The sequence below is a fragment of the Pygoscelis adeliae genome, unplaced genomic scaffold, assembly GCF_000699105.1.
Source record: "Pygoscelis adeliae isolate BGI_AS28 unplaced genomic scaffold, ASM69910v1 Scaffold142, whole genome shotgun sequence".
NCBI lineage: Eukaryota > Metazoa > Chordata > Aves > Sphenisciformes > Spheniscidae > Pygoscelis > Pygoscelis adeliae.
The window spans coordinates 655,876-679,818 of NW_008824247.1; the positions used below are offsets into that span (position 1 = coordinate 655,876).

A 23,943-nucleotide genomic window follows, 5' to 3' on the forward strand; every position below is an offset into this window, starting at 1 on the left:
GCCCAAGGGGGTGGCAGGCACTCTGCAGGACAGATTAGGCAAACTAGAGAGACTGTCCAAACTCAACATGACAAAACTAAGAATTTGCTTAGCACTGCACTTTGGTAGGAGAAATTAATCACGTATTAAAAAAGCCGTGGAGAGAGAGTTCAGCGGAAACCAATCAGACACAAGCAAAACAGAAGATGTGCATCTGTTGTGCAATAACTGTCTGAGGTAAGGCAAGAGATGCAATTATGTCATTTTCTAAAGGCAGATGAGTCCTCAGTCAACTTCTACATCCAGTTTCGGGCACAACATATTACAAAAGACACAGAGGAACTGGAAAGAATCCAAAAGAAAGTGAAACGAGACCTATGGGGAAAGGCTGAAGGAAGTGCATTTAGTTAATCTGGAGAAAAAAGGCAGCCTGTGGAGGAACAAAACAATCTTCAGTATATAGGAGGTAATTAAAATAAAGGACAGCAATCAACCATTGGGTGTCTATGGAAAAGTTCTAGTAGCAGGGGGCTGCAGGATGGCCTCTGTGAGAAAAGGTCGGGGGCTGCCCTGTGCCAGGCATGCCCACCTACAGCCAGCTCCACAACAGAGGAGAGGGTAATGAGGAAACACCAAGGCCAGAAGAGGAGGAGGTGCTCCATGGGGAGCAGGTACTCCCCCAGAAGCACTGCAGCCTGTGGAGAACAGGAAGAAAAGCACGAGAGGAAGCAGCAGCAGAGAGAAACCGCCATGTCCTGACCGCAACCCCCAGCGCTGTTCACTGCCTCTCTGAAGGGACTGAGTGTCACCTGCAGCCATGACACGGGGGAGGAGAGGTGTCCGGAGTGAAGTGATCCTGGGAAAAGGAGAGGATAGAAGTTTTCCCCCCCTAAGTATTTTAAAGATTGTGCTTTTTGTTTCCCATTATCTGAATCAGTAATTAAATATTTATGTTAACCTTCCAACTGAAATATTGGAATATTCTATTCTAAATTCCCCAAGTTGAGTCTGTTAGGCATGCAAGAGTACTTGATGAGTGATTTCCCCGTCATTATTTTGACCCATGAGTTTTCTTGCTCCTGCTCCTCCTGTTTTCTCCCTGTTTTGCTGGTGGGGGAAACGAGCACCCAACTGGGTGGGTGCCCAGGTGCCAGCTGCGGCCGACCCACCATAGTCCCACTGGGTAAGGACAGAAAAGTCGTTAACTAGCGTAAGGAACAGTTAAGCAGTATGTTAGAAAAAGCTTTCTAACTGATCAATGGGACAGTCTGTCCATGGATTTTGGGATCTCCTCACTGGACACTTGGCAGAACAGGTCAGATGGCTCCTCTGGGGCCAGTCTGGGTTCTCCATGCACAGGAGGAGAAGAGCAACTTCTCTGAGGTCTCTCCCAGCCCCACAGCTCTGCGTAGCAGAAGAAACACAGGGGCATGGCAGCAAGCCGTTACCTTTCGCTTGACTGGCTTGTCGTGCATAGCACGTATGCCACAATCTGCTTTCCAGAAAGGTAAAAGACAATTCTTTCACTGTGGAGTGATTTGCGAAGGGGACAATATGATGATGGATCGACACAGGGATCCTAAAAGTTCCTCCTACTTGCATGTTTTGAGGTAAATAAAAACACCAGAAAGTTATTTAAAAACTTTTTTTTTTTTAGTAGGACCATTATTTCCAGCTTTCTAAAACACAGCACTGCCATACATTCCTTGATACTTTGAGGGAGCTTGAGTAATTGTGCAATGGATGAAGTGACACAGTTAAAGTGGAAAAAAATTCAAAACAATGTTCAGATTCCAGAAGCCTGCAAAGGAGGTGGTGTACAAGTTCACCTGTATCTAGGTGTTGACAGAGAATGAGTCATGGCTAACACCTCTCACAAAGCATCATCCTCAGCAGAGGCTGTGTTGAAGGTCACAGGCCCCAAACAAAAGAAAAAAAAGAAAGGATAAAAAAAGAGGGGGAAAAAAAAGAGCCCACTACCATTATCTGGATTTAAGTGAGGAACTGTACTACTTCCTCTTCTAATGATGCTGGAGACAGGACCTGGAAACATAATCATATACCAAGATATTGCAACTGTTGCCAGCTATAATAATCAGTTTGTAGATTTCAACTGGCACAGGGTACCCCAAGGATACTTTAAGTCATCTTCTGTACCTATGGGGCTATATTAGGAACACTGGCAGGAGCAAGACATCTATGTACCTTAATATCCTGTTTTAGCTATGGGTATAGCCCTCTGCAATAATACATTCTGTTTTGTATGGTACTATCATGTAATACACTATTACACTGTGATAACAAAACACATAGCAATATTTTTTCTAGGCATTGTTTTATACTATACAATTATTCGTGTACTTGTTTGGCTGAAAGAGTAGTATCTTTGTGTATTTCGTAACTTCCCAGGAACAGGAAACCAAACCACACACAAATATGTCACACTTAAAATGCACATGCACTCATGCATAGAAAAAATGGCCAACAGTATTTCCAGCCATGGCAAGACTAATTACATCTCCGCGGCAAGACAAAATCAGGACACTTGGGTGGATTCAGTACCCAGTGGGCAGCCATAAAGCCTCCTTTGCAAAGCCTGAGATACAAGAAGTTACTGTTCATGCTATCAGCAGGTCATGTGCAACCAAAAACATATTGCAATCCATTTTAAAACAGTCAGGAAGGGCTTGTTCCAGCTACTAAATTCCAGTGAAATCACTGTAGTGTTATTACTCTAAACAATCTCCATGGTTTGAAATGGATAAAACCACTTTTTCACCCCTGACAGCGAACAAGCGTTTTGTTAGATTGCATTTTAGTTACAGTATGTTTCTTCCCGTAAGTCTGAGAAATCATTTCTGGAATGAAATCCTGGCCTCTCTGAAAGAAATGCATGTTCTCGCCTATTGCTTTCCATTGGGTTGGAATTCAAGCCACACTTTGAAAGGCAGAGGGAGGACCAGGCAGTTCAGCTCCTTAGTTTTCTCTTGCCTAATACAGACCATTAAAATTCTTTCATCCAGAACGTAAATTTTAAATATACTTAAACTCTAAGAAACAGAAATGGGAAATGCATTACAATGCATACTAGCTTTTCTGCATTGCTCAGCAAGTGGATTTATAGCTTGTACGAATCTTCACATTTTTTTCTGCTCCTTTTCAGGCATGTGTTTAAGCTGGTAGCTAAGTGGATACAAATTCCAAGAAATTTAAATGATTAGTGAGAAAGTCTGTGAAAAAGAAGTGCAATTAAAATTTGTTCTTTTCTTCTGTTTTGTTGTCATGCAGATTTGATGCCCTCCTTTTTGTGATCTTTGCGCTTCATCAGCTTTATGATACATCATATGGTGAAAAGACTGAAATCACGCTTCTTCCTCTGACTTTTTTCCTTCTGAGTAGTTGTAAAGAAAAGGAGAAATGTTTGTACTTCTTTGTCAAGAAACTTTCCTTTAAAAATCTCTTCCCAATTACTACAAGTACGTGAAAGCTCAGAGCAGTCAGGATGACAGCTTTAGCCCTGGGTGAGACATTGGTGTATTCTGCTTTGGTTCTGCTTGCTGACTATATTTAATCTACCACTCTGAGTTGAAGGAAGATAAAGTATATTCCTTATGATGTTATCTATTTCTCTTTCATACCATGCACGAACAATTCTTTTTATCACCACTTTTATATTTGGCCTGTTGACAGCTGTGGTTTTATTTTTAAAAGAAAAAAAAAGGCAATATAACACTTCCTGAGCAAAAATCAATCAAGCATTTTCTAGGCTAGCAGAGTTAGTAGAAAGTGGTAAAATATGATGAGAACATTTTCATTTTCTCCGTTACCTTCCTAGCCCCCAGATGAGGTTTTCAAGTGACTAAGTCTTGGAAAGAGTTGTGGTATACTCCTAAAACACTGACTACTTACAATAGTTGCAAGACTTCTGGCATGCTCTAACCCAATATTCAAACCAACACAGAGCTCTCAGGTTTTGAAAGCTACAAAAAACATACACACTGATGACAAGAGACATTACAGCTGAGGACTACAGTAATGTCTGTTGTAATATATATACAGTTTTTTATACAACTGAAATCTGGACACATCAAGATACTTCCCATGTAAAAGCATATTGATTAAAAGCAGGAACAACAAAACTGAAAGAGAGATCAGCCTAGTAAATTTAGAGAGTTACCAAACTATTTTCTTCCATCATGTTGTAGGAGGAAAACAGCGTTCAGTCCATAGCATAGAGAGACAAGAATTTCCACCCTGTGTCAGATTAGTGACTCATTAGCCTGGCAGCCTGGTTTTGTCACTAGCCTCATCCTTTTTTTTTTTTTAAAAAAAAAAAAAGCTCCACTAATTTCCTAAACACAGTAATGATTTGTCCCAAAGCATTTCTCAGTAACCTGGGCCTTCTATCAGTCCTACATTATTTCCTTATATATACATTTTGGTGCCGACACAAAATGGATGAAAGAGCTCCCAAATGTTTTTTTCCATTAGCCCAGAACAAATTACACCAATGCTTTGAGGTCTTTGAAGGTAAAAAAGCCTTGGAAGCTGTAACATCTTTCAAAACATCTTTTGTCTGTAGGGCTTCCAACGCCAGGGCACTCTACGGAGTATGGCAAGCGTGGTTGCCAGCCAGACGTGCACGTGGGTGTCTGACTGAGCAAGAGTCACGCACTCAGCAGTCAGAGGTCAAAACAGGCAAAGAGAAGTTATACTCAAAGCTGCCAGTGACAAGCTCCTATCCACATGATCGTTACTTGTTGGAAAAATATTTTTATCTATTCCTTAAAGTGACTTCTCAAAATAACCTAAGAAACAAGTCAGGCTACAAGGAAAATGCTGCATTAGACAGCCAGTACCACTCAAAGATGAATGTCTGAATCAAGGTACCAAGGTACCGTCACATCTACCAAGCTCAGCAACACACACTCTGAGAAGAGGCTAATGCAGCTAAATTGTTAATTAGATGGTTATAATACATATGCAATTAAATTGCCAGATGAAAACTACATCTGGCATAGATGAGACAAATCAAACCATCCTTTGGCTGACACTGCAGGGAGTAATTTGCAGTTGTGGTTTTTTGCAGTTTAATTTGCATTTTACCCTTCTATGTAGACAGGGTATTAGCAAACCTTTCACTACAGCCAAATGACCTGCCTCGTGGTTAACACAGCGGGACAAGACTCAGTTGCCTAAACAGAGATGTCTAATGCTGGTTTAGGCACCTTTGGGTATTGCACGCTTCCTCCAGCTGAATGCCACTCCTGAACAGCACTCGGATGTCCATCGCATCTGTCAGGCCTGGGTATATGTTTCTGATGCCACCAAGCACCTAGAGCACTCACAGCGGGCGGGATGGCTGGGCATGAAAGCTGTAAGAAAACTGTAAACTACCTGTCTTAAGTGAGAGTGCATTTAACTAAAAAACATCCCCCCCAAATCAGCATCTTTCTCTCACAAATAAAAATTAAGCATGCAATGGTTATCTCATTGCATTTTCCCTTGTGCAATGAAGTACCATCAAGCACCATTTAAATATACAGGCCAAGGTTTTCCAACAGGGGAAACTGAAGTGCATCACCTCCATGGACTGGAAATCCTATGGGTAAAGTTTTCAGAAGAATCTAATTGCTCAACACAAGATTCACTGATTTCAACCTGCAAACCCAGATGGCACGTGATCAAAATACTTCAATTCTTTTGCCTATATCATCTGAAAAGTGGTTGTCTAAAAATTATAATACAGCAAATAAAATATCCAATTATTTGCTTATCAGTGTTGTCTTCATGTTGCGCTCTCTGTAAGCACAGCAGACTTCTTTTTTGCCTATAAGTTTTCAACACAGTTTTATGTACATTTACGTAAAATTTGAAACTCATTCTTTTTGCTGTTAGCAAAGAAAGTCTGAAGGCACCCAGGGTAGCCAGGGAAAACGAAAAAATATGCAACAGAAGCAAATGAATAAAATAGTTAAATTTTTCCTATTGCCTTTGTAACTAACAACTCTGTTCCTTATTCTGTACTTCTTGGTGCCAAAAGCCTGACTTTGATTCCAGCAAAGAGAAGAATCACAGCAATAACTAATTTTAGGCAATTTTCAGCATCCCAACCTTATCCTTGAAAAGGACAAGCAAAGGAAAAGGACTGTGCAAATATGCTGCAGTGTATTTCTCTCTTCAGAAGAAACTCCCTGTCAACCTCAGCACTAAAGGGAAGTCTTAAAATGAAGGGGCAAAAGAGAACGTCAAAACCTTGCCTCTGCTGCCGCATGGAGAAACAGGACCTTCTCCCCTTCATTCCAGACTGCGGAGGCTCAGATGAGGAAGCTGGGGATGCATGAAAAACAGGTCCAAGAACACAGGGGAGAACAGACAGATGTAGGGGTGAAGAGCTGATGATCTGCTGTTGCTAGATGAGCACAGATCACCTTCTTCGCCTACTTCAGTTATGTAAAGGAAAAATTTAGGGTAGCTTAAATCTTATCACACAGGGATACAGAACTACAATTGACTCGAAATGTGTTATCTGTCTAGTATCTATGCTGTGCAGTTTACACTAAATAAGGTCCTGAGTGTATTGTTATGTCAACAGACAAATGCCTTTCTTACTCATATGGACTAAGATTCTAAATTAAGATTTTGCATTACAACATCATCATCTACATGCAAAAAACCCCCCCACCTTATGAAGCAGGGTTAGAGCTACACTGTTCTCTGGAAAGCCAACATAAGTCACTGCTCAGGTGTGGCACGACTGAATCCCAGATCCTATCCCTCAGTCCAGCCTCAGTCTCAGCTGTGGGAAGTGTCTATAAAGAGCCCCACAGCTGCGCTAAGGGATTGCCTAATTCGCTGTTCGGCTCTGATTTTAAGTTTACACACACACACGCACAGAAAAATCAGTCTCATCTGTAAGAGCATTCTAACAAAAGACTTTGTGTATGTTAGGCTTAAACACATAGTCATCTTTCCTCTTCTGGAAAAGGATTAAGTCAACACCATGAAAGCTAGAATAATGAAAGAACAAGACCAGATTTGAAGCATCCCATCGAAACTAAATGTCAATTCTCCAAGCCATAGCCTGCAAAGGCCACCTTTCTGCTCTTCAGTTGAAAGACAGGGTTTGCTTTGTTTTTAAAACTTTAACCAATTCATATCCTTTAGCCAATATTGGAGCTTTAAACTTGAAATACACAAGATGCATGTGATCAACCGTTTTCAGTTTAAGGCACAAATGACAAGCAATGCCATCTCAAAGTATAAGAAAAGCCTTCCAAGCATTAACAAAAGGCAGAAAAATTGAGAGGGTTATTTTTTTTTTAACTACAGTTTGCTAAAGCAGCTTGTCTGGAACAGGAGTAGTCACCAGACTAGACCATGCTGGCTCTGGCTGGCCAGAATAAGTTACTCTGGCCCAAGCCTTGTTCTGTGCTGCCCTCAAGGAACTCTCAAATCCACCCATCATCAGTTGACTAGATGTAACCACTTACACAAATATGAACATCCAGTCACATAATCAGACACACCCTTCCTCCTTTGTGTCAGACCTAGCCGTTCTCCCAACCACAAAAACATCGGGTTTCATTTACAGGTCGAATGGAAAAATAATCTTTTCTGATTTTTTTTTTCTCTGAATTAGGAAGCTGAATCAACTCATTTTGCAGCCGCGCAGTCACTAGATGAGATGCAGATAGGAAAGCATCGCTGGCAGTAAGATAGAGGCGAGGCTGAAAGTAAGTCACTGTGCATCACTCATTAGATGTTTTGTGAAACCGCATCCTTAATTAGTTATGCAACGGAGAGACAGGGCTGCATACAGCGTTTGATCCTTGCAGAAGAGGAGAGCTGGCTCATCCTACTGTATTACTGGGCATCACTCACCTCAAACCTTCTCCATAAAACTTCCCTCCCCGCCATCAAATACATCCTTTAAAGGAAAATTAGCAGTTCTTATCTAGAATAATTCTAATAGTAAATGGTACCATCAAAAACGTGTATTACAACAACACGGGAGTAACAATATAGATCACAGTCTACCCATTTGTGTGAGAATGTATAAGAGAGCTCCCCAGAACATCTCTTGAAAGACTATCTACAGTCTTGCTTAGGGCACAGGCCCATTTCCCTTCAGCAACTCCAAAGTGAACTCATTGGCCACAGCTTGGAAAAGCAAAGAGGAAAGAAAAGAATGGACTGTGCCAATTTATAGGTTAGTTACTCATAACAGGACCCTGAACATTTACATACAGAAATTTGAACAAGATTGTCTGAACTGCAGGTGAATTCCTGTATCTTCCCCACTGCTTTGAACACTGTTCTTTTACATGTAGAAGCTGAAATCTTTTCTTTTAAGTATTTAAAGTGCTTATTTACTATTACCTGTTTTCTTGAAGGGGAAAGGACAGATTCTTTTGCACAGCTGGTGTCAGCAACAGGGACTCATCTTTTACAAACATGGGGCTGGCTTTCATAATCAAGGACTGATTTCTAGGAAAAGGTGGGATCCACTTGACCAAGCAGAACAAAAGCATCTTCGCCAACTGGCTGACCAAAAGCAGAACAAAAGTGTCTTTGCCAATAAGCTGGCCAACACAGCAATGCATGAGCAATCCAGGAAGTTTCTGGAGTGCATTGATGATAACTTCTTAACATGGGTGACTGAGGACCCAATGAGGGAACCTGCTGGACCTCATACTTACAAACAAGGAAGAACCGGTCAGAGATGTGAAGGGCAGGGGCAGCCTTGGCTGCAGTGACCGTGAGTGGAATTCAGGATCCTGTGAAGAAAGAGCAAGGCAAAAAGCAGGATCACAACCCCAGACTTCAGGTGAGCAGACTTTGGCCTGTTCTGGAGAATCCCATGCGATATGACCCTGGAGAGAAGAGGGGCACAGGAGAGATGGTTGATTTTCAAGGATCACCTCCGCCAAGCTCAGGATTGGTCCACCCTGATGTGCAGGAAGTTGGGCACAGGTGACAGGACAAGACTTTCCCTCAGCAGAGGTTAGGGAACATTGAAATGGGACATTCCCAAGCTGCTGGGCCCTGATGGGATGCACTCAAGGGTGTTGAGGGAGCTGGCTGATGACATTGTGAGGCCACTCTTGGTAATCTTCGAAAGGTTGTGGTGACTAGGGATGTTCCTAAGGACTAGAAGAGAGCAAATACCCCTTCTATCTTCAAGGAAGGCAAGAAGGATAATTCAGGGAACCACAGGCTGGTCAGCCTCACCCTGATCCCTGCAAAGGTGATAGAGCAAATCTTCCTGGAAGCCCTTTCCTAAAAAATTATGTAGATTGGGTGAAGATGATTTGGAACAGTCAGCATGGATTTATGAAGGGGAAATACGCTTGACCAACCTCACAGCCTTCTATGGTGAGATGACTGGCTCAGTGGATTAGAAGAGCAGTGGATGCTGTTTATTGTGGCTTTAACAAAGCTTTTGACACTGTCTCTTATAACATCCTCACTGACAAACGAATAAAGTATGGACAAAATAAAGGGTCAGAGAGGTGGACTGAAATCTGGGTGAACTGCTGCACTCAAAGGGTTATGATTAGTGGCATGAAGTCCAGCTGGAGGCCAACTGGTGTACCCCAGGGATTGACACTGGGTCAAGCATTGCTTAACATCTTCGTTAATGACCTAGATAATGGGACAGAGTGCACCCTCAGCAAGTTTGCAGAGGATGCGTAACTGGGAGTACACCAGATGGGTGTACTGCCATTCAGAGGGACCCTGGCAGGGTAGAGAAATGGATGAACAGGTAAGTTGGCCTTGCTGAACCTCAGCAAGTTCAACAGAGGGAAATGCCAATCCTGCACCTGGGGAGGACTAACACCAGGCATCAGTACAGGTTGGGAGCCAACCAACTAGAAAGCAACTCTGAAGAGGACCACCTGGGGGTTCTGGTGGACACCAAGCCGACCATAAGCCAGCAATGTGCATTTGCAGTACCGAAGGCCAACAGCCTCCTGGGCTGCATTAGGAAAAGTGTTGCCAGCAGGTCAAGAGAGGTGATCCTTCCCCTCTGGTCAGCCTTGGTGAGACACATCTGGAGTGCTGGGTTCAGTTCTGGGCTCTTCAGTATAAAACAGACATGGACAATACTGGAGAGAGTCCAGTGAAGGACAACAAAGTTAATCAAGGGACTGGAGCATCTGTCATACGAGGAGAGGCCGAGAGAGCTGGGACTGGACAAGAGGGAGCTCAGGGGGATCTTACCCATATGTGTAAATACCTGATGGGAGGGAATAAAGAGGACAGAAACTAACTTCTCACTGGTGTCCAGGACAAGAGGCAATGGGCACAAACTGGAATACAATAAAAGTTGTTTAAACATCAAAAAGAAAACTTTCTTACAGTGGGGGCATTCAAACACTGGCCCAGAAAATATGTCAAGTCTCCACCCTTGGAGACATTCGAAACCAAACTTGACATGGCTTTGAATTGACACTGCTCCGTGCATGGGATTGGACTAGAAGATCTCCAGAGGTCCCTTCCAAACTGAATGATTCTGTGATTAAATTTGGTAGAAAACAAGTAAGGACCTGTTAATTCGATTCTTGGATACAGAAAGACTGTTATATTAATAGATTTAATCTGTTTTAAGGCCTGTAGCATGCATAACATGCATTCATATTTGGCTCATTTTGTGTAGGTGGTCAAGAAAGTAAATTGAGCATAGGAAGACAGGTCTTAAATATTTATGCTAATAGCTGAATAAACATTAAGGAAAAGTGACTGATCTGGAGCTACTTCTGGAATGTGTTCAGTGCAGTTTGTGGGAGAAGTTGAAACTAAGTCCACCCACCAAGTCTGAGCTGTGCTAACTAGCTAACACTTACACAACTGTTTTGGATTTAAGTGAAATACAATCCAAACCCATTTGAGAAGTCTCTGGATAACTTCTTGGTTGAGTACCAGAATAGTGTTTGTTCAACTGGACATATTTCCTTTACAGCTCAAGTTGAACAAAAAGATTAGGAATGACAGGAGGTAGAAAGAACTCACAGGAATACCCCATTTACAAATAAGTAATATCCTTGCTTTATGGGCTAACATATCTACTTAAATAAACAAAAACTATCATATTGGCGTAAATAAGAGCTGTATTTAAATTTCATTTTAAAAAGCCTCATTTAAAGGTAATTGACTTGATTAGGAGCTAAAAAACCTGGGCCTTTAGCCCAGAAATGTCTTGCACGAACTTTTATTACTAAGCTAATGAAAACCACATCAAGTCATCAGAAGACTAAAACTGACCTTCTAAACCGTGGTGCTAGTAATCAGATAATCCTTATGAGTTACACAATTAGTTAATAATCAGTTTGTCATTTAATCATTTATATAGCCATAAAAACCCATTTCTCAGCATGTCTCTCTCTGCCATTTCATTCTCTCTCTAATATCACCAATGAAGCATGAACCTCTGCCTCCCCACAGACAAGTTTCTTGCTGTGCACCTAGATGACGGGTCAGGATGGGTGAATGCTGTAGGTAAATGTGTTACCTGTGGGCATGTAAATGAAAGTCTAAAGCATAGCAATCTCAGGAATAAATGGCAATAAAACCTAACTCCAAATCTGATAACCAAGACCAATTTTACAGACAGGTCAGTTATCATAGAATAGCCTACCAAGGAGAAGTATCCCTTAAGCCACTTTATTCTAAATCACTGTTTTATAATCTTAAGGAATCTTACATTTGCTTTAACCTCCTGTATGTAACTGGATACAGCAATCGCCCACAGCAATGGTGCCTACAAAAAATTAATTAAGTATTAGACTGGCAGTGGGAATGAGAGATTTGATAGCTGCCTACAAAGGGAGACTGGCATTAACCTATGGTTGCTCTAACAGTGAGTACAAACCACTGAACTCTTACAGACCTCTAGCCTGATTACAGGATTGGCATACTGTGTGGTCGACAAAGATGCTTGCGAGAGAACCTGCATACGGTTCTAGGCAATTATATGAACATCAGTGCTTGAATGGGACAATATAATTCTGTTTCCATTTAAATATAAAAGCAAAAGCTTCATGGTCACATACCTCATTGCAACATTGCTGCCATCAATAACTATTGGCCTCAGGTTGTCTCCGTGCTCTGTCACATCCTCCTGCAGTGGAGACTCTGACCTCTGAGACTCTATGGAAGACGCTTCACGCATTACACTAGTGTTAGCATTAGTTACAGTCTGATCAGTCTCAGTTTTATTCCCAAGTTTGACAAGTTCTCCCAAAATATCATTTATTAAAGCATCAGTACCAAGTTTATTTAGTACAAGTTGAACCTGCTCTTCAGAGTAACCCAACTTAAGTGCAAACTCCAGTTTGGTTTGATATTCTTTCACCACATCAGGGGGCTTTTTGACTTCCTTAGGTACTATCTGAGCCTCTTCTATCCGGAAGTCTTGCAAGATTTCATTTCTCTTTAGTATATGAGGCTCTAAGCAAGGAGATCGGCACAGCTGTCGGTGAGTCTTAGGCAATAAATGTGATTCTGATGCAGAATTATTCAGTCTCTCTGAATCATTATCAGAATTTGTGCTTTCTTCAGAGTCACAGCTGGAGCTTCCAGAAGTCTCTTCAGATGCCTCTTTGTCTACATCTTCTTTCCTAGAATTAACCTTATCCATCGTTGGCTTCTCCGCCATTGACCAAGGTACAATTGCATTTATTTGTGTGCCAGTGCTCCCCACATAAAGGTGGCCTAAGTCATGCCCCAGATGATCCTTCAAGCCCATGAAGCTGCTGCATGTACTTGACTCCACTTTGCTGTTTTTCCTGTATTCCTGAATATAAAGTGTTCCGTATTCCTAAAGAGAGAACAAAAACGTTGCAACTGGTTACACATATTACTTGTTTTGTATTTTCTTGCTGCTTCCTCAGAACTGCATTTATTCTCTCCCAGCAGAGAAATACAACTTTTTTTTTTAAACGTGGAAAACTTTTTTTGGGGAAAAACTTTTCCTAAGGAACATCCATAGCTAAGCGGATAAACAACTGATCATCTGTTTTCTGAGTGTATCAAATGCTTTTACTGAAACACTTCTAGAAATGGGTTTATGAAAGAATAGGAAACCAAACACTGCAAGTTTACCTACTGTAATGCAGAGACGTAAGTCTTGTCACAATTTAAAGCAACTGAGATATTTCTTCTAGCTTAAGACAGTATTGTAACAATGAAAAAAAAATGCAGCTATAAAATACAAGTACTAGAAAAGCTTTTTAAACTAAATACCTTAAACTCTCTGTTGAATAGAAAGAAATTAAGCATAGTACTAGATTATCTGGCTTATTAGACAAATATAAGACATCATAACACATAAAATGAATTAGTAACAGAAAACATGATTAAATAAAAACTTATTGGACCTAAAAGACACTATCAGTTCAACTGATTACACTCAAAGTATTTCTGAATTCCCTTATAAAGTGATAATTAAGTCAAGAAAGACTAATTGCTCTCAACAGAGTGCTGCATTACTAACACATACAGCATTTAGAGACATGGATTGATCTAATGGCCAATAAAGCCAATGGAAGTCTTTACACTGATTGCAACAGACTATTCATCAAGCCAACAAGGCAACAAAATTAAAAGTTGATTTCAACTCTTGGACTAGACTTGTGCAAGCCTTTTGCTGAATCAAAACTAAATATATAGATAGAAGTCACATAGGAAGAACGGAAGATGACAAGTGGCAGTTTTCTGGACTTCATACACTTACCACATCAATTTTTCTGGAGGAATTTTGCATAACAGTAGTTATACAGAAGTTAGCTACCCATTTCATCCTAAGGATTACTTCCACAATCTACATTTAAAGGCAGATTGCTGCCTCTTTCCCTTATTTTGTTTTTTTAAACAGGAATCTTTGCTAACTGCTTCAATAAAGAAATTAAAAGATAAATTATGTCTCATAGAGAAAAATGGACCATATGGACCAATTGTACTGCAAGGTTACAATGAAAAAGAACAATTTACATTAAGGGAAGACTATGAAACAAAGGGTTCTTTCACACTTCCATCTTGCAAGGCAGAATATAAAAGCAAGATATAGAGGCAAAGGACTTCACTTGAACATGACAGATACATTAGAGACACAAATTTCATCAAGGAGGATATACTGAGAAAAAACATTATGTCAAACAGAATCTTTTGATCTATACTAATACAAATTACAGGTATGTCTCATGAACAGCCAAAATCTCTGTCAGCAAATACATTAACTCTCCCATCCCCTTACAGGTTAGCATTTAAGAATGACCCAGTATTTTTAAAATACGGTGTACTTTCCTCTTGGGATAAAGATCTGAGAGCGCACACAAGAGAAATTCATCCAGGCTTAAGACTAGAGAGAATCAAGCCAAAAATCCAATCCATGGTTCAGTAAAAGCAGACTCTACAGGCGCTGAGTGCCAAGACATCACTACTGTGGTGGAGCTTTTTGGTTACGGGGCACAAAAACTTACTTCACCTAAGCATTTCTAGTTAAAATAAATAAATAAATCTATCATCAGTGTTTTCATCTCCCACACCTTCATCCAGGAAAGACTGATAGGAGAGAAAATACTCTAAAGTTCTATTTAGATCTGATCTTGTTAGAAGGCAGTAGGGCTGTAATACCCTCAAACAGCGTACCAAGGAATATTACTCTCTCTTCACCCGAAGCTTTAGGATTTCAAGCAACACCACAGATTAAACACAATGAGAATTTAGGAAATGAACCTTTTCACACAGTGATTTATTAACTAGCGTAATGCACTTGATGGCACAGCGCTAGTAACAAATCACAACAACATCCCAATAAAAGGATACAGTTAAAAAACCCAACACTGTGGCCTTCACAGAACTGACACTAAAAAAAAAAAAATTAAAAAAAATCCCAAACAAGAAACCCCTATTGGAAGCGAGGCTGCTTAGCAACCAGCCTTTAGTTGCTAGGATGCGCTCCTTTAACATACCATCATGAATACTAGCACAGCGAAAGAATAATTTGGTATGAACAAAAGCCCATGAAAGAGAGCGGGACTTAAGTGCGTCTGGTTTCCCCTCGGAGAACAATGCAGCTGCCAAACCGATCTGGAAGCCCCGACATCATTGTTCCACCAACCCCACAATCTGCTCTGACTCGAGGAAGTCTAGTTAATGGGCAACACTTTTAAGCTGGACTGAAAAGTTGAGCTGGCTCATGTACTGCCGCCGCAGAATACGGGGAGATAATGGGTCACTGCCTAAATCCGTGTACTGTGAAATGTCATTTTAGTATTGAACTAAAAGTAGAGGGAGGGTTTTTTTTGGAAGGGGGGAGGAGGAGGTTGCATATTAACAGCATTGAATAAACAAAGCTTGAAGTGCACAGATCAGAAAGAGGATTTTTTTTTTTTTTTAGTATTAGTTAAAATAATACTTAAGTCATTCTCCAATCGCTTCTTCCTTGAAGTTTAAGTGCTTTACAGCAACTGCAATCATAACACCCTCCAATGGGGTTCAAAGAAGTCACTAGCATACAAATGTGTCTGAAAATCAGGCATTATATGAAACATACTTTAGATGATTTGCACATCAACTGTGTATGAAAAATGACCATAAACTGAGCTTTGTCCATTGTTGGGAGTGTATACATAATCAGCCTCGCATCTATCTGCTTTAAGTCTCCTGTCAGTCTCCATCTTACTCCAATATATAATTGCTTCTTTTGCACAGAACTCTACTGTTTTTCAGAAACTATTTAAAGAATAAGAGATTAATAAGAGCAGCAACTTTAAAATCTGCCACAGATAGTATATAGTCACCATACTATTGCTTTAAAGGGGTAGTTAAAATGATGTTTACACTGTAGATCCAAAGCTAAAGATTTCTGAAATAGTTTTGCATAAGCAGTACCCTATTCCTGGCATTTGGCCTAAACCCTACATGCAAACTGAATTTAATTTTCAAATTTTTACAACGTCTGTGAACTTTGTAAACCGTATTTGTGGTCAGCAGCATCTCTTAGAAACGCTAGACTTTGGAGCTCCCAACATGTTGTCCTATATGAGATTCATTCATTAGAACCATGAAAATCAGATGTCACTGTTGAACACTGTTGGAATTTATTATTTTACCTTGATTTGGTTAGTGAAGAGCAATATGCTAGCCAGTCTATTTGAATGAATTTGTATTCTAAATAAACACTAGTGTACCTATATATAGGACAATGAAGCTCACGAAAACCAGAAAAGGTCACATTTATCCAAGGAATAACATCAGATAAGAAGAACCCCTTGCACTCTTTATTTACAAGGAACTCTCATTACGCACATATTGTTTTAAAGTATGCTTACCGATACAATGCAATACAGCTAAGAAAAATATCTGCTACGAATTCTGACTCAACTGAGAGCCAAACAAACAAACAAAATCAGCAAAAAAATCTCGTCAAGAAAGTTTTCAACTTTTGGTTATGCTCACCACAGCTGAGTAACAGAATTTGTGTTTATGAAAAAGTTAATAAAAAGGGTAACTCTCAATGCAGACATACTTATGACAACGTAAGTTTTAAACTATAGCCTGTTTAAAACTACAGTATCTGACACTAGGTTTGCTGTTAAAGGCCTAAACTACTGTATTACTGAGTCAGACATTTATCAAGTATAGATGTAATACTCTGGATGAGCACTGTGCTACTACATTGTAGCACTGTATTCTTTTCCCATTTCTTAAAAGTCACCGCTATTTTCCACTAACCATTAACAATAACCAGCTCATTAATTCACCTTCACACAAAATATTTCTATTTCTCAGAGAGATGCAGGCAAGTAGATCACCTAATCTTTTAACGTATATTCAGAACATTTTCCACTTACAACTGAACATAGAAAAGTAGTTTGATGCAAATTTACTTCACAGAGGAAAATAACAAGGAGTAAAATAGTGTCACGTGGCACAGTGTAACAGAAATTGTGCATTCTCAAAGGACCATCAAAAGTTTCTGAAGATACATTCTGCAGTGAAATAGTTCAGCATGTTTGCACACACACTTTTTCTAAGTCTTCTAAACATAAAATGGAAAATATTGAAATCACAGGTTTTTGAAAAACTATCATTACTTGTCACAAACAGAAGTGCAGAGCTGATCAGAAAAGTAAAAAACTGAATGTATCAGTTATCCAAATGATAAAGATACTGCAACAATGCAAATAAAATAATGAATATGTAATAAATACCTACTGCTGTAGTTTCTATGTATTTAATTACCATTGTATTTCAGCGAGTGCTGTTGTCTGCATCATTCTATCCAACAAAGGAAGGATGTCCCACTGAACAGATTGGTTAATGCTCTGGGGCAACAGATGTCTACTGGAACTGCAGGAGACCAGCAACTGGTGGCCTGCCCATCTTCTGAAAACTTTCAATAGACTCATGCATATGTTCACACAATAGGGCATGTGGTAGAAATGCAAACCTCTTTTTAACCCTTTTATGTGCTCTCTTTCATCTTTTTTTGGTTTTTTTTCTTTACAGGATCCTTGGAACACAGGCTCATGGAGTATAGAGTGTTTGTTCTTCAGCCTAACATCTGAACTCAAAACAGAAAAACAAAACAGATTAGAAAATTTATAAAAATAGCCAGGCTAGATCTGACACACTTAGGAATAGATTTGAAAGCACAAAACCTTTGACTGGAACATGTTCCCACCGAAGAGCATCCCAATGCTCTATCTCGCACTACAGTATCTTCAGATAGCCCACAATGGAGCTCTTCCTATTTTCACAAACACAGGAAATTTCACCCGTTGCATGGTATAATGGAAAAGGTAGTTTGATTTTTTTCTTTCTTAAAAGCTTTTTCTACCAGTCACAAATTAAAGTAAATAATAGCTTATTTGCAAAAAAGGGTAAATACCTATAACTTAAAGTTGAAACCTCCCCTTCCCCCCAGGGACTAGAGGAGAATTTGTTCTGTTGATCGCTACTGCCTACCATTTTCAAATTCTTGGAAATACACCATTACTGATGCTTTTGAAAGTTCCTTAATAGAACGCACCGAGTGAGATCATTGGTCTTTAATATACTTAATCTTCAGACATAACTGTTTTTCTTTCCCTCTTTTTCCAAGAGACACCCAAAGCGTGCAGATCTCAGCTGACACACATGCTAGGTACGCTGTCCAAATGCAAACTGATATGCTGAAACACCAGAAAGGCGAAACGTCCCATTTCTGCAGAGAGAAGCCCATATACTTACGTTCGCTGGAAAACACACAGACATTGGTTTCTTGTAGCTGTTCCAGAAGCAACTCCTTAACACGATTTCAGCTGCAGACTTCAGGCAAGCAAGCAGAACAATGAATGGACGAACAGATGGACCGGCGATGTCTTTGCTTAACCTATTACTGAGCGGACGCGGAGCCAATCACGACCCGCAGAGCTCACAATTAGTTGGCCGGGCAGATGCAAGGCAACCTCCCCACCCCGCATCAGGTTTGGAGGTTTCTAAGATAAGCAAGTTGATGTCATTCTCAGGGTCTGCCCGGGGCAGCATGTGTATTAACGAGGGGTGTGCAGCAACAATAGGCCATACAAAAGAGACTAGCAGGCAGCTGCTGTATGAGAGCCAGAGTCATTAGGGAGCAGGCTGCCAACAAGAAACACCTGGCTTGGGCAGACTTCAGCTTCTCCTCATTGTTTCTAATTCATGAAACAAAGAAAGGAATTATTTTTAAGTAGTAAAAGTTGTGAGTTCCTATTAAAATACATCAGTCTTAAGGAATATAATCCCTTCTGTTATGGAAACAAAAAGTTCTTTGTAAGGAAAAATATTAAAGAGAAATAAATCTATCCGTAGCTATTGTAGTCCCCTTTTCTTGTTAGCAAAATTAATCATATTGGTATAAAGTGCAAGGAGGTATGAAAGGAGCCCACACTAAACACTGAAATGTATTCAGAAACTGCTTTCTGAATTTCCTGACACTTTTGTACATCCGCCAATAAATGTAATAAACTTGAATTTACACACAACTCTAACAGAGTACTTGTGGGTAATTTCAATGCAAGGTGAAACCGATTAAACTAAACCCATGTAATATTAATATGTGGAATAATGTATATTTTTAAGCAGTGGCATTGAAACATTAGGGCATTTGATAGAAAGGAACTATGAACCATTCTTTTGTTCTGGAGTCACTCATATTTGTTTGCAACAGAACGTCTTTTCCTTTTATTTCACAGATCTGTTCTAGATGCCAAGATCTTCCTGTCTCTTTGCAATGATGAAATACTTGAACAAAAGTCAGGAGCTAGGCCATAGCCAGCTTTTTATTGTTTTTGTTTTTATTGAAGCAAGCCACATGGAAACACAAACTCCAGTCCACACCTCCCCTCCCCTCACTGCCCAACATTTCCAATACCACCAAGCCCTGCAACACACACATTTAGCGATATAACAGCAGCAAGGTTTGATGCTTGATTAAAAAAAAGTGAAGCAACGTGGACTTTCAAATAAAAAGTTGCCACTGCTGGTAACTTCAGTGAAGATAGCTCAGCAGAGAGAAGGAGGGGATTCTATGTTTGCCAATGTTCATCTGAATGACTACTAGAAAAGCATATTTACTGAACTTCAGCATCATTACATGACTAAAAGCAATACTGAGAACCACAGAGACAGCTGTCCTCTGCTTGGGAGGACAGGCGATCTGCTGGGAAACATCTACTGTGATTTAAAAGAATGAGAATAGGTTTGTTAGAACTGTTTTGAGTAATTTCCTAAGCTTTATGTGGATATTAAAACGATTCAAGATAGTAAATGAAATCACACACCATTATGCTATTACACTGATGCATTTATCATGTGCCCAGATATTAAACTGCAAAGCAGAAACCCCAACTGTAGTTTCTCTGCACTGTCCATTAAACACTCCTAACAACAACTACTAACACCGCTATTTCAGAGTTTTAAGTTGGAGGCAGGAGGAGAATCCTCACTAATTTCTGCCACTGTGAACACAAAGAGTGAGAGAAAGCTACCCACGAGCACAGTGGGACGCCTGATCTCCAGCACTGGATTAAGCCTCTTTGCAAACAGCGTATAAAAGCAGTGATCTGAAAAAGCTAATCAGTCCCTGCTGTGGTATTTAGACTACCTCAGTTGCTGGTATTGGATAATGTTAAGCATATTAAAACTTCTGTAGGCAAAATAGGAAGCCAGTCCAGTTCACCTATGTCCAAGAACTGCCCTTAAATGCAAGCAGGATCACTTGGCTAGTCATTAGTTGAATATCTCCCTGATTAGAGCCAGGCACTGCTTTTGCAATACCAGAAATGCTTGTTTTGCTGAGGACACGTATGATACCCTTTATGTACATCTGTAACAAATTGAGAACTCCATAGCACAGAATTGGTGTACTGAGGGCTCTACAAGCACAACTAGGTCAAGTGTATAATCTGGCTTTAAAATCTGCCTTAAGAATAAGGTTGTAAGAAGTTTACTTGTGACAACCTGCCCCCTCAATGTCTTCTACAGTAACAAGAATACCCTGCCCCACCCCCCCAAAAAAAACCCCAAACCCTCTCCATATTCCAAGTGCATGTCTTCAGGGAACCAGGTCTAAACTTTAGTTGCAGATTAATGTTCATGCTAATGCCATGCTGCAGCGCTGACTATGACCAAAGGCAGAACAGACACAATCTGAAGACTTACGTTATATTGTTTAATTTACAGAAAATATTCTAGCAAGCTGTAGTTGCATGAATTAAGAAGACATTTTCTAATTCTACCTTGTGCATAATGTTAGTTACTCAAACCATCTGCGTGTTCTAGAAGCATCTTCTCAGCTCTTCCCTAAAAGAAGCTGGGCTGCCCAAGGTTCACAAGGTATCAGATTGTCCTGTTAAATCATGCTTCTGACGACAGAAAAGCATTCGTATTAAGGTTTAACCAGTACATGAGGCTTCCTTCTGGGAATGATGAGCTCAACAAAGAAACCTTAGTAAGAGACACTGTGGTTCTCCCATCACATCTGTGAGAGGCTATGTAACACCATCACAGCAAACGGACAAAGCAAGTTCTACTTCTTGTGCTAAAACCTCCAAATCCAATAACCTGACTAGTTCAGCAACCTCCTATTACCATATCTAAAATACAAAGAGTCAGTAAGTTAAATCCAGTCACCAAAATACAGCAAATGTAACAGCTCTTCAGATTTCTGGTCTTGCAAGATCAGTAAGCTATAAACACCTATTTTTGTGGCTCCTAGAGATCAGACATTGTGTACACTGCTCATCAGGTCCCTAATGACGCTTGATTAAACAGGAGGCCAGCACAAAATCTTGAATTGGCTGGAGGTGATAGGCTCAGGGACTCCGTGGTGGAAGGAGATTTCCAAACAGCACACAGCAAGGTGATGGGCTGCTGCAGAGAGACATGGACCAGGGTGAACCTCTCAGCTGGGCGAGGGGTGGGAAGGAGAGCACCCTCTCCCCTCCGCTGCCCAGTTTGGTATGAAAAGCACGCATGGCAAGATCAGAAAGACCAAAGGAGGGAGAGATGGAGCAGGTGGGAAATTCAGATAGCGTAGGCTTAAGATATTAGGAAAGCACCACTATAAGGGGAAAAAAACCACCCTAAAAAAAAAGCTGCTAGTTCCAGCCAACTCTTGTTGTTTCAAACACATTGAAAACAAAGCCTTATTTAAAAAGAAATTATTTTATGCACGCATACAAAATGGTCATTCTGTAACTCAAGTGGTATTATTGCAGCAATTAGAAAGACAACTTGTCCCATTAAAGTATTTCATTATCTTTTATTGTAGAACTTTATGCTAAGCCTCCAGTAATAAATGACGAGTTTGCAAGAATACACTGCACAAGTTAAATCAATCACATACCATTGCATGTATGAAATAGCAATGAAGGTTTTATGCTACAGACAAAACTCACTGCTGTGCCACCGCAAAATATCCTACATTTACTGTTGGACTTGGGAGCCGCAAGGGAGATGCTTATCTTTAAAATTACGAGGTGGCAATGCAACAGAAATTCTTTTCCAGTTAGTATGTTATGAGATGCAAACTATCTTAAGTAGAATACTTTGAAAGAAGTTTACTTAGTTTTGAGGAATAGTAAGTGGTGCTCTAGACTGTATCTACACAAAGTCATAAAACCAAACAAAAAACCACCACCACTCTAGAACCATACAGAGGAGTGAATTAAATGACCAGTAAAAAGTGCCTAGAATTCAGAAAAGCAACTGATATTATGATAAAGATGAGTAATGCTTTGCCTAGAGAATAACTAGCCTTTAAAAAAAATATTTCAAACAGATGAACTGCATTTTCAAATGCAGTGTAATTTCTCTGTAGAAAAATATGTACTTTCAAATGCATTAGAACAAAGCCGCAAAGAGTTCTTTCACTCTTTGAAAGAAGACTCAGCTGTCTGTAGTTATACTTAAAACTTAAAAGAAAAAGATGCATTTTCCAGCAGGCCACCATCTTAAAAGGAGGTTAGTCTACAGTTTCTAGTATAATCCCATTAGATCATCAGTCTTGACTACATACAAGACCTGAGCAAACCATAGCAACATTTATTATGACATTCCCCTAATATGTTTTGAAGAGGAGAGGAAAACCCTAAGTTTTATAATAAGTAGTGATTACTTTTTTGCTAACCACAGGTATAAACAGATCCAGTCTTTCCTTGCTGTCGGTAGACAAAGGCTGTGACCATGAGCTGTTTGTCATGAGATGACAAGGTGCCCATCTGCAGCTGCACCTAACTGCACAGTTTGCCTACATTAGGAGGCCAACAGGCTTGAGCCGTATCAGCCGACCATGCAGAAAGCGTAAAGCAGCATTCTGCAACAGCAAAACCACTGGCATCACCCGTCAGTACCACACTGAGAAGTAGCTCCTGAAATGAGGTATGTTTTCTAAAGCAAAGACTTTCATTTTGAAAGTGAATAGTTTTGATCATGTAACAAAATAAAAACCCACTATGTTTACTTAAGAGGATAATGAAAAAGTAGGTGCCTCACCACTGTAACTTCAGATATCCATCACAGGCATGGATCATAGAATCATAGAATAGTTTGGGTTGGAAGGGACCTCTAAAGGTCATGTAGTCCAACCCCCCTGCCGTGGGCAGGGACATCTTCAACTAGATCAGGTTGCTCAGAGCCCCGTCCAACCTGACCTGGAATGTTGCCAGGGATGGGGCATCCACCACCTCTCTGGGCAACCTGTGCCAGTGCTTCACCACCCTCAGCGTAAAAAATTTCTTCCTTATATCTAGTTTAAATCTACCCCCCTTTAGTTTAAAGCCATTCCCCCTTGTCCTGTTGCAACAGGTCCTGCTAAAAAGTTTGCCCCCATCTTTTTTATAAGCCCCCTTTAAGTACTGATAGGCTGCAATAAGGTCTCCCTGAAGCCTTCTCTTCGTGGTATCAACTGCACCACTCAGCTTGGTGTGATCTGCAAACTTGCTGAGGGTGCACTCGATCCCACTGTCTATGTCATTGATGAAGATATTAAACAGTACCGGTCCCAATACGGACCCCTGCAGGATGCCACTCGTCACCTTCTCCATCTGGACATTGAGCCGTTGACCACTACCCTCTGGATGTGACCATCTAACCAATTCCTCACCCACCGGACAGTCCACCCATCAAATCCATACCTCTCCAGATTAGAGAGAAGGATGTTGTGGGGGACCGTGTCAAAGGCCTTACAGAGGTCCAGATAGACGACATCTGTAGCCCTTCCCGTGTCCGCTGAGGTAGTCACTCCATCATAGAAGGCCACTAGGTTGGTCAGGCAGGACTTGCCCTTGGTGAAGCCATGCTGGCTGTCTCGAATCACCTCCCTGTCCTCCACGTGCCTTAGCATAGCTTCCAGGAGGATCTGTTCCAGGATCTCCCCAGGCACAGAGGTGAGACTGACTGGCCTGTAGTTCCCCGGGTCTTCCTTTTTTCCCT

At 40.5% G+C, this 23,943-nt stretch overlaps 1 protein-coding gene across 1 annotated transcript in view; it reads right to left on the bottom strand.

Annotated features, from left to right (window-relative positions):
* ZC3H12C (zinc finger CCCH-type containing 12C) overlaps positions 1–23,943 on the bottom strand; it is a 44,932-nt gene that overhangs the window by 8,416 nt on the left and 12,573 nt on the right. Inside the window, exon 2 of the mRNA XM_009335263.1 lies at positions 12,036–12,802. Within this exon, the coding sequence (XP_009333538.1) occupies positions 12,036–12,730 (695 nt within the window). The 5' untranslated portion in view covers positions 12,731–12,802. The remainder of the gene's footprint in view (positions 1–12,035; positions 12,803–23,943) is intronic.